Genomic DNA, 10,616 nt, shown 5'->3' on the forward strand with positions numbered 1-10,616 from the left:
ATACTTAAAATAGTATTACAGTGAATGAATGATATATAAATTTTTATATTTTATATAAAATTATTAAGCCTAGAAAACCCTAGAAAATCCTAGATAACCTTAAATAACCCTAGATAACCCTAGAGAATCCTAAAAAACCCTAGAAAACCCTAGATAACCCTAAATAACCCTAGATAACCCTAGATAACCCAAAAAAACCCTAGATAACCCTAGATGACCAAAGATAACCCTAGAAAACCCTAGATAACCCTAGAAAATCTTAGAAAATCCTAGATAACCCTAAAAAATCCTAGAAAACCCTAAAAATCCTATAAAACCATAGATAACCCTAGAAAACCATAGATAACCCTAGAAAGCCCTAGAAAATCCTAGAAAACCCTAGATAACCCTAGAAAACAATAGAAAACCTAGAAAATCCTTGAAAACTCTAGAAAATCCAAGATAACCCTAGAAAACCCTAGATAACCCTCGAAAACCCTAGATAAGCCTAGAAAATCCTAAATAACCCTAGGAAACCTAAAAAACCCTAGAAAACCCTAGATAAGCCTAGAAAACCTTAGAAAACCCTAGATAACCCTAGAAAACCCTAAAAACCCTAAATAACCCTTGAAAATCCTAGAAAACCCTATATAATCCTAGAAAATCCTAGATAACCCAAAAAACCCTAGATAACCCTAGAAAATACTAAATAACCCTAGAAAGCCCTAGAAATTCCTAAAAACCCTAGCAAACCCTAGAAAACCCTAAAAAACCCTAGATAATCCTAGAAAACCCTAGAAAACCTAGAAAAACCTAGATAACCCTAGATAGCCCTAGATAACCCTAGATAACCCTAGAACACCCTAGATAACCCAAGAAAATCCTAGAAAACCCTAGATAACCCTAGAAAACCCTAGAAAACCTAAGATAACCCTAGAAAAAACAAGATAACCCTAGAAAATTCTAGATAACACTAGAAAACCATAGAAAATACTAGATAACCCTAGGAAACCCTAGAAAACCCTTGAAAACCCTAGAAAACCCTAGAAAGCCCTAGAAAAACCTAGATAACCCAAGAAAGCCCTAGAAAATCCTAGAAAACCCTAGATAACCCTAGAAAATCCTAGAAAACCCTAGATAACACGAGAAAACTCTAAAAAACCTGGAAAATCCTTGAAAACCCTAGAAAATCCTAGATAACCCTAGAAAACCCTAGAAAACCCTAGATAACCCTAGAAAATTCTAGATAACCCTAGATAACTTTAGAAAATCCTAGATAACCCTAGAAAACCCTAGAAAATCCTAGATAACCCTAGATAACCCTAGAAAACCCTAGATAACCCTAGAAAACACTAGATAACCCTAAATAACCCTAGAAAACTCTAGATAACCCTAGAAAACCCTAGATAATTCTAGAGAACCGTAGATAACCCTAGAAAACCCTAGAAAAATCAAGATAACCCTAAAAAACTCTAGATAACCCTAGAAAACCCTAGAAAATCCTAGAAAACCCTAGATAATCCTAAATAACCCTAGATAACCCTTAAAAACCCTAGATAACCCTAGATGACCCAAGATAACCCTAGAAAATCCTAGAAAACCCTAGAAAACCCTAAAAAACCCTAGAAAATCCTAAAAATCCTAGATAAGCCTAGAAAACCCTAGAAAATCCTAGATAACCTTAAATAACCCTAGATAACCCTAAATAACCCTAGATAACCCAAAAAAAACCCTAGATAACCCTAGATGACCAAAGATAACCCTAGAAAATCCTAGATAACCCTAGAAAATCCTAGAAAACCCTAGATAACCCTAAAAAACCCTAGAAAATCCTAAAAATCCTATAAAACCATAGATAACCCTAGAAAATTATAGATAACCCTAGATAACCCTAGAAAGCCCTAGAAAATCCTAGAAAACCCTAGATAACCCTAGAAAATAATAGAAAACCTAGAAAACCCTTGAAAACTCTAGAAAATCCAAGATAACCCTAGAAAACCCTAGATAACCCTCGAAAACCCTAGATAACCCTAGAAAATCCTAAATAACCCTAGAAAGCCCTAGGAAACCTAAAAAACCCTAGAAAACCCTAGATAAGCCTAGAAAACCTTAGAAAACCCTAGATAACCCTAGAAAACCCTAAAAAACCTAAATAACCCTTGAAAATCCTAGAAAACCCTATATAATACTAGAAAATCCTAGATAACCCTAGAAAACCCTAGATAACCCTAGAAAATACTAAATAACCCTAGAAAGCCTTAGAAATTCCTAAAAACCCTAGCAAACCCTAGAAAATCCTAAAAAACCCTAGATAACCCTAGAAAACCCTAAAAACCTAGAAAAACCTAGATAACCCTAGATAACCCTAGAAAATCCTAGAAAACCCTAGATAACCCTAGAAAACCCTAGAAAACCTAGGATAACCCTAGAAAAAACAAGATAACCCTAGAAAATTCTAGATAACACTAGAAAACCCTAGAAAACACTAGATAACCCTAGAAAACCCTAGAAAACCTAGAAAACCCTTGAAAACCCTAGAAAACCCTAGAAAACCCTAGAAAGCCCTAGAAAAACCTAGATAACCCAAGAAAGCCCTAGAAAATCCTAGAAATCCCTAGATAACCCTAGAAAATCCTAGAAAACCCTAGATAACCCGAGAAAACTCTAAAAAACCTGGAAAATCCTTGAAAACCCTAGAAAACCCAAGATAACCCTAGAAAACTCTAGATAACCCTAGAAAACCCTAGAAAATCCTAGATAACCCTAGATAACTTTAGAAAATCCTAGATAACCCTAGAAAACCCTAGATAACCCTAGATAACCCTAGAAAATCCTAGATAACCCTAGATAACTTTAGAAAATCCTAGATAACCCTAGATAACTTTAGAAAATCCTAGATAACCCTAGAAAAACCTAGATAAATAATAAAATTATTTCATCGAATTAGTTTTTTAATATATAGAGTAATATTCTAAATTAATTATTAATCCATAAAAAAATTATAATTAACCATAATAATTTTTTTGATTGAAATTAACAATAATAAAAATAACATAACAAATAATAAGTCTCAAAGTCTCAAACATAACTGCATAATAATAACAAAACAAACATATAATCCACACACAAATCCTACTATAATTAAAACAAAACACAACATAATTCATAAATCAACAAGATACCCAAAAAAAACTTAAATCAACACACATAAATCAATTATCAACTTCTAAATCAACAAAATTTGAATCTGATCCAGAAGTTGAAACACCGCCTCGCCTAGCACCTTGAGGATTCACATCTTCACCTTTGCCTTCACCTACAATTAGAAGAATACCCGAATTTAGAACAAGATATAAATATTTAAATGTCATATAAATATTAAATTAGTAACTAACAATGTAATTACTATCAACAAAGCCTTTATTCCAATTGCGAGTACAAATCACAGCCTCAACATTTTCTGGCAACATTCGACTTCTATATTTGTTAATGACATGAGCTCCAATACTAAAGGCAGATTCCGATGCAACCGTAGTAATTGGAATACTCAATAAGTCAAGTGCCATGATTGATAACTTCGGATAACGACTCTCATATAATTTTCACCATTCCAAAACATCTAAATCTTCAAAGCAATTCTTTGACAAAAGTGGCTCCTCCAAGTATGTATCAAGTGGATTCTTTTCACTAGAGACCTCAGCTTGATGGTTACGTTTCATCAATTTCTATCAAAATAGAAATAATCACATCTTGTTAGGATAGAATAATGACAATTAATAAGAGAATTTAAATATGTTAGACATTACTTACGCCAACAATCGCAAGTCGCTTCTTGCTTGCACTTTCAGGGGTATAGGCCATGGATGAAGATTGATTACTAGGTCCTTGTGCTTGAACAGTTGGAAGAGAATTCTTGTCATATTTTTCAAAAATCTTGTATAATTTCTTTTTCACATGTTCCACCTTCCCTTTTGCAGTCTCAACATCAATCTCTTCATACATAAGCTCTAAAGTAGAAATCTTAAGTCTAGGATCAAGAATAGCACCAAATGCAAGAATGACACTATACTTTTCCCAATACTTCTTAAATTTGTTCATCATCTTTTCTCCCATGCTCCTTAGAAGCTCATCTTCACTTCTCAAACTTCCCATCAAAACACATTGAATATGATAGACTTGTAGAAAATACAAATTTGAAGTAGGGTAAGATGTGCCAGAAATCAAATTAGTAGTTTCATAAAAGGGGTATAAAAATTCACATATCTTTTCAACTCTCCTCCATTCATCAACCGAAGGACAATACTTATAAGCATGGTCGGTTGCCTTCAAATACTCAAAGGCCTTCCGATAGTTGATAGCACTTTCGAGCATAATGTACGTAGAATTCCATTGAGTAGTAACATCTAGATGCAACCCACTTGTAAAAGTCAAACCCTGAATCGCTGAAACACATTCTTTAAACCTTATCATTCTACTCTCTGATCCCCTTACATATTTCACACTTTCCCTAATCTTATCCAGTGCATCATGAGCAATTTTTAATCCATCTTGCATAATAAGATTCAAGATAGGAACAGAACATCGAATATGAAAGAACTCCCCATCACACAACAACCAATCATGCATATTTAATGTACTTTTCAAATGATCTTGGCATGTATCATTAGCAGATGCGTTATCTAGTGTAAGAGTCATAATCTTCTTTTCAATTTCCCATTCATTTAAAAGCTCAAAAATCTTGGAAGACAATTCAAATCCCGTGTGAGGAGGAGGCATATGACAAAAACTCAAAATTTTACTTTGCAATTTCCAATTCAAATCAACAAAGTGAGCAGTTAGGCATAAATAACCCTCTGTAGTGATGGATGTCCACAAATCAGAAGTCAAACAAACTCTATTAGGAATGGCTAATAAAGTACTTTTAAGCTTATCTTTTTCCCTTAAGTAAATTTTCAGCACATCATCCTTAAGAGTATTTCTAGTAATTAGGCCTAGAGTTGGACTGATGTATTTTACCCAATTCCTAAATTTCTGATTATCAACAATAGAAAAGGGAACATCACAATCAATCACAAAGGCAGCAAACATCTCACGCGATACATGATTATCTATCTCGAGAGCCCCCATTTTATTTTGCATTTCTATCAAAGTTTGACCAATATCCTCGAAGTCTATTTTCACGCACCTGTCCAAATGACGCTTAAGTGTCGATGTCCCATATTGTTTACCACCAGCCTTAAACTTCTGTTTGCATCCATCACATTGAGCACGATCTATTCCATCATCACCAGGTACAAGCTTTGTGAAATATCTCTACACATCAGATGTTGTTGCCTTCGTCTTTTTCTTTTTAATATCTTCAGTCGTTTCAGATCTTTCCATATTTTCAGGATTTTGTGTTGCATTCCCACCATCAACTTCCATAGAGACAGAATTATCCATTGCAGAATCAACAGCTCAATCTAAATAATCTCAATACATGAAAATGTTTAAATCAGTCAAAAAATATTCAAACAATAATCAAACATAATAAATAAGTAATTTAGTACTAACTAAATAATACCCAGTTGCAGAAACATAATCAAATCAGGCAGAAAAACAATATTCAAAGTTTCAAACATAATCAAACAATAATACCCAGTTGCAGAAAACTCAAATCAGGCAGAAAAACAATATTCAAACATAATCAAACAATAATACCCAGTTGCAGAAAACTCAAATCAGGCAGAAAAACAATATTTAAACATAATCAAACAATAATACCCAGTTGCAGAAACAATCAAATCAGGCAGAAAAACAATATTCAAAGATTCAAACATAATCAAACAATAATATCCAATTGCAGAAAACTCAAATCAGGCAGAAAAACAATACTCAAACATAATCAAACAATAATAACCAGCTGCAGAAAACTCAAATCAGGCAGAAAAATAATATTCAAACAATAATACCCAGTTGCAGAAAACTCAAATCAGGCTGAACAAATTGACATGGAAAATGTAAATCACTTACTGTAATGGCAGAGCCGTCGAGCAGAAAGAGGAGGAGAGAGGAGCGATTCCAGGAGTCCGCTAGTCACAGAACCGCCGAGCAGAGGCACCGACGAGACAAAGCTGCCGACGACGACAGGAGGAGAGAAAGGAAGGCGAAAGGCAGAGGCGCCAGAGAGGAGCGAGTGAGGAAAGGCCGCCGCTGGGAGGAGCGAGTGAGGAGGGAGCCGAGCTGCTGAGGAGTGAGGAGGAGCGAGTGAGGAGGGAGTGGGTCAGCGAAAGGTCTGGCCGGCGGGGGTGTGGGTGTGGCTGAGCTGAGTGACCGGCGTTACTGCGTTAGGTCGGGTGTGGCCGTGTGGGTGTGCCGTCTGCCGTGTGGGTGTGGCTGACAGGCTGAGCAGGAGGCACCGAGGCAAGGCAGCTCTGCAGTCCACAGTAGCACCGTGTGGGTGTGGGTGTCACGGGTGTGGGTCTGCCGAGGAGTGAGGACAGACGAGGGAGCTGAGCTGTTGAAGGATGAAGCCGGGGGTCAGGGTCCGTCGGTCTGAGGTCTCACCGTCTCTGGCATTTCAGGGAGTCAGGGTCGCCGGTCAGGGAAAGGAGTAACTAGTAAGGAACGAAGGGTTAAGGGGGCTAGGTTCGGCTGTTTGTGGGAAGGAGGAGAAGGAAAACCTAATTTTTCTATTTATATATCACTTGCAAATTTACGAAATTACCCTTAAAAAAACAATATGTCAGCCCGCCGGGCCAGTCCGCCCCGCCCCGCCTTGGCCCGCGATTTTGGCGGTGCGGTTTTGGCGGGTTTTTAAAATTTGGCGGGTTCAAAATCTCGTCCCGACCCGCTGTTTTTGGCGGTTTTGGCGGGTTCAAAATCTTGTCCTGACCCGCTGTTTTTGGCGGTTTTTTGGCGGTTACCCGGCGGGTTCGACCCATTTCGCCACCCCTACTAGAAAACCCTAGATAACCCTAGAAAACCCTAGAAAATCCTAGAAAACACTAGATAACCCTAGATAACCCTAGAAAACCCTAGATAACCCTAGAAAATCCTAGAAACCCCTAGATAACCCTAAAAAACCCTAGAAAAATTAAGATAACCCTAGAAAACCCTAGATAACCCTAGATAACCCTAGAAAATCCTAGATAGCACTAGATAATCCTATATAACCCTAGATAACCCTAGAAAACCCTAGATAACCCTAAAAAACCCTAGAAAACCCTAGATAACCCTAGAAAACCCTAAAAAACCCTATAAAACCTTAGATAACCCTAGAAAACCCTAGATAACACAAGAAAACCCTAGATAACCCTGGAAAATCCTAGATAATCTTAGAAAACCCTAGATAACTCAAGAAAATCCTAGATAACCCTAGAATACCCTAGATATTCCTAAATACCCAAGAAAATGCTAGAAAACCCTAACAAACCGAAGAAAACCCTAGATAACCCTAGAAAACCCTAGAAAACCTTAGATAATCCTAGAAAATCCTAGATAACCCTAGATAACCCTAGAAAACCCTAAAAACTTCTAGAAAACCCTAGAAAATTCTAGAAAATCCTAGATAATACTAGAAAACCCTAGATAACCCTATATAATCCTAAAAAATCCTAGATTACCCTAGAAAATCCTAGATAACCCTAGAAAACCCTAGAAAACCCTAGAAAACTCTAGAAAATCCTAGATAAACCTAAATAACCTTAGAAAAGTCTAGATAATGCTAAAAAACCCTTTAAAACCTTAGATAACCCTAAAAAACCCTAGATAACCCTAGAAAAACCTAGATAACCCTAGAAAATCCTAGAAACTCTAAAAAAACCCTAATAACCTAGAAAACCCTGGAAAACTCTAGATAACCCTAGATAACCCTAGATAACCCTAGAAAACCGTAGATAACCCTAGATAACCTTAGAAAACCCTAGAAAACCCTAGAAAACCCTAGATAACCCTAGAAAAACCTAGAAAACCCTAGAAAACCCTAGATAACCGTAGAAACCCCTAGATAATCCTAGAAAATCCTAGATAACCCTAGAAAATCCTAGAAATTCCTAAAAACCCTAGAAAACCCTAAAGAACCCTAGATAACCCTAGAAAACCCTAGAAATCCTAAAAAACCTAGAAAACCATAGATAACCCTAGAAAACCCAAGAAAACCCTAGATAACCCTAGATAATCCTAGAGAACCCTAGATAATCCTCTAAAACCCTACATAATACTAGAAAACCCTAGAAAACCATGGATAACCCTAGAAAACCCTAGAAAACCCTAAAAAATACTATAAAAACATAGATAATCCTAGAAAATCCTAGATAACCCTAGAAAATCCTAAAAATTCCTAAAAACCCTAAAAAATCCTAAAGAACCCTAGATAACCCTAGAAAACCCTAGAAAATATAAAAAACCCTAGAAAACCCTAGATAAACCTAGAAAATCCTAGAAAAACCAAGATAACCCTAGAAAACCCTAGATAACCCTAGATAACCCTAGAAAATCCTAGATGACCCTAGATAATCCTAGATAACACTAGATAACCCTAGAAAACCCTAGATAACTCTAAAAAATCCTAGAAAACCCTAGAAAACCCTAGAAAACCTTAGAAAACCCTAAAAAACCCTATGAAACCTTAGATAACCCTAGAAAATCCTAGATAACACTAGAAAATCCTAGATAACCCTGGAAAATCCTAGATAATCCTAGAAAACCCTAGATAACTCAAGAAAATCCTAGATAACCCTAGAATACCCTAGAAATTCCTAAATACCTAAGAAAACGCTAGAAAAGCCTAAAAAACCGAAGATAACCCTAGAAAAACCTAAAAAACCAAAAAAACCCTAGAAAACCCTAGATAACCCTAGAAAACCTTAGATAATTCTAGAAATCCAAGATAACCCTAGATAACCCTAGAAAACCCTAAAAAATTCTAGAAAACCCTAGAAAATCCTAGATAACCCTAGAAAACCCTAGATAACCCTATATAATCCTAAAAAACCCTAGATTACCCTAGAAAACCCTAGATAACCCTAGAAAATCTTAGAAAACCCTAGAAAATCCTAGATAAACCTAGATAATCCTAGAAAAGCCTAGATAACCCTAAAAAACCCTTTAAAACCTTAGATAACCGTAAAAAACCCTAGATAACCCTAGAAAAACCTAGATAACCCTAGAAAATCCTAGAAAACCCTAAAAAATCCTAATAACCTAGAAAACCATAGAAAACTCTAGATAACCCTAGATAATCCTAGATAAACCTAGATAACCCTAGATAACCCTAGAAAACACTAGATAACCCTAGAAAACCCTAGAAAACCCTAAAAATCATATAAAACCTTAGATAACCCTAGAAAACCATAGATAATCCTAGAAAATCCTAGATAACCCTAGAAAATCCTAGATTACCCTAGAAAACCCTTGATAACCGTAGAAAATCCTAGATAACCCTAGAAAACCCTAGAAATTCTAGATAACCCTAGAAAACCCTAGATAACCCTCAAAAATCCTAGATAACCCTTGAAAATCCTAGAAATTCCTAAAAACCCTAGAAAACCCTAAAGAACCCTAGATAACCATAGAAAACCCTAGAAAATCTAGATAACCCTAGAAAACCCTAGATAACCCTAGAAAACCCTAGATAACCCTAGAATCCCCTAGAAAAACCTAGATAAACCTAGAAAACCCTAGAAAACCTAGAAAACCCTTGAAGACCCTAGAAAACCCTAGAAAATCCTAGTTAACCTTAGAAAATCCTAAATAACCCTAGAAAGCCCAAGAAAACCTAAAAAACCCTAGAAAATCCTAGATAAGCCTAGATAAGCCTAGAAAACCCTAGATAACCCTGGAAAACCCTAGATAACTCTAGAAACCCCTAGAAAACCCTAGTTAACGCTAGAAAACCCTAGAAAATCCTACATAACCCTAGAAAATCCTAGATAACCCTAGAAAACACTAAAAAATCCTAAAAACACTAGAAAACCCTAGAAAATCCTAGATAACCCTAGAAAACCCTAGAAAACCTAGAAAACCCTTGAAAACCCTGGAAAATCCTAGAAAACCTAGAAAACCCTTGAAAACCCTAGAAAACTCTAGATAACCCTAGAAAATCTGAGATAACCTTAGAAAATCCTAGATAACCCTAGAAAATCCTAGATAACCCTAGAAAGCCCTAGAAATTCCTAAAAACCCTAGAAAATCCTAAAGAACCCTAGATATCCCTTGAAAACCCTAGAAATCCTAGAAAACCCTAGATAACCCTAGAAAACCTTGGATATTCCTAGAAAACCCTAGATAACCCTAGATAACACTAGATAACTCCAGAAAATCCTAGAAAACTCTAGAAAACCCTAGATAAAGCTAGAAAATCCTAGAAAACCCTAGATAATACTAAAAAATCCTAAAAAACCTATAAAATCTTAGATAACCCTAGAAAACCCTAGATAACCCTAAAAAACCCTAGATAATCCTAGAAAATCCTAGATAATCGTAGAAAACCCTAGATAACAGTAGAAAATCATATATAACCCTAGAAAGCCCTAAAAATTCTTAGAAACCTTAGAAGTTTCTAGAAAACACTAAAGAACCCTAGATAACCCTAGAAAACCTAGAAAATCCTAGAAAACCCTAGAAAACCCTAGATAACCCTAGAAAACCCTAGATAA

At 36.0% G+C, this 10,616-nt stretch overlaps 1 protein-coding gene across 1 annotated transcript; it reads right to left on the bottom strand.

Moving 5' to 3' along the window:
- On the bottom strand, positions 3,582-5,421 carry LOC110268501 (zinc finger BED domain-containing protein RICESLEEPER 2-like). Its single transcript, XM_021114728.1, has 3 exons — positions 5,314-5,421; positions 3,790-5,223; positions 3,582-3,704 (listed from the first exon to the last, which is right to left on the bottom strand). The coding sequence occupies exons 1-3, from the start codon at positions 5,419-5,421 to the stop codon at positions 3,582-3,584; spliced, it is 1,665 nt and encodes a 554-aa protein (XP_020970387.1).

This window comes from Arachis ipaensis, chromosome B10 (genome assembly GCF_000816755.2).
Source record: "Arachis ipaensis cultivar K30076 chromosome B10, Araip1.1, whole genome shotgun sequence".
Lineage (NCBI taxonomy): Eukaryota > Viridiplantae > Streptophyta > Magnoliopsida > Fabales > Fabaceae > Arachis > Arachis ipaensis.

Coding starts and splice junctions, on each gene's coding strand:
- LOC110268501 (XM_021114728.1), bottom strand. CDS start 5,421: ATGGATAATTCTGTCTCTATGGAAGTTGATGGTGGGAATGCAACACAA. Junction 5,224..5,313: donor TTAAAAAGAAAAAGACGAAG/GCAACAACATCT, acceptor GGATGCAAACAG/AAGTTTAAGGCTGGTGGTAA. Junction 3,705..3,789: donor AGCGACTTGCGATTGTTGGC/GTAAGTAATGTC, acceptor CTATTTTGATAG/AAATTGATGAAACGTAACCA.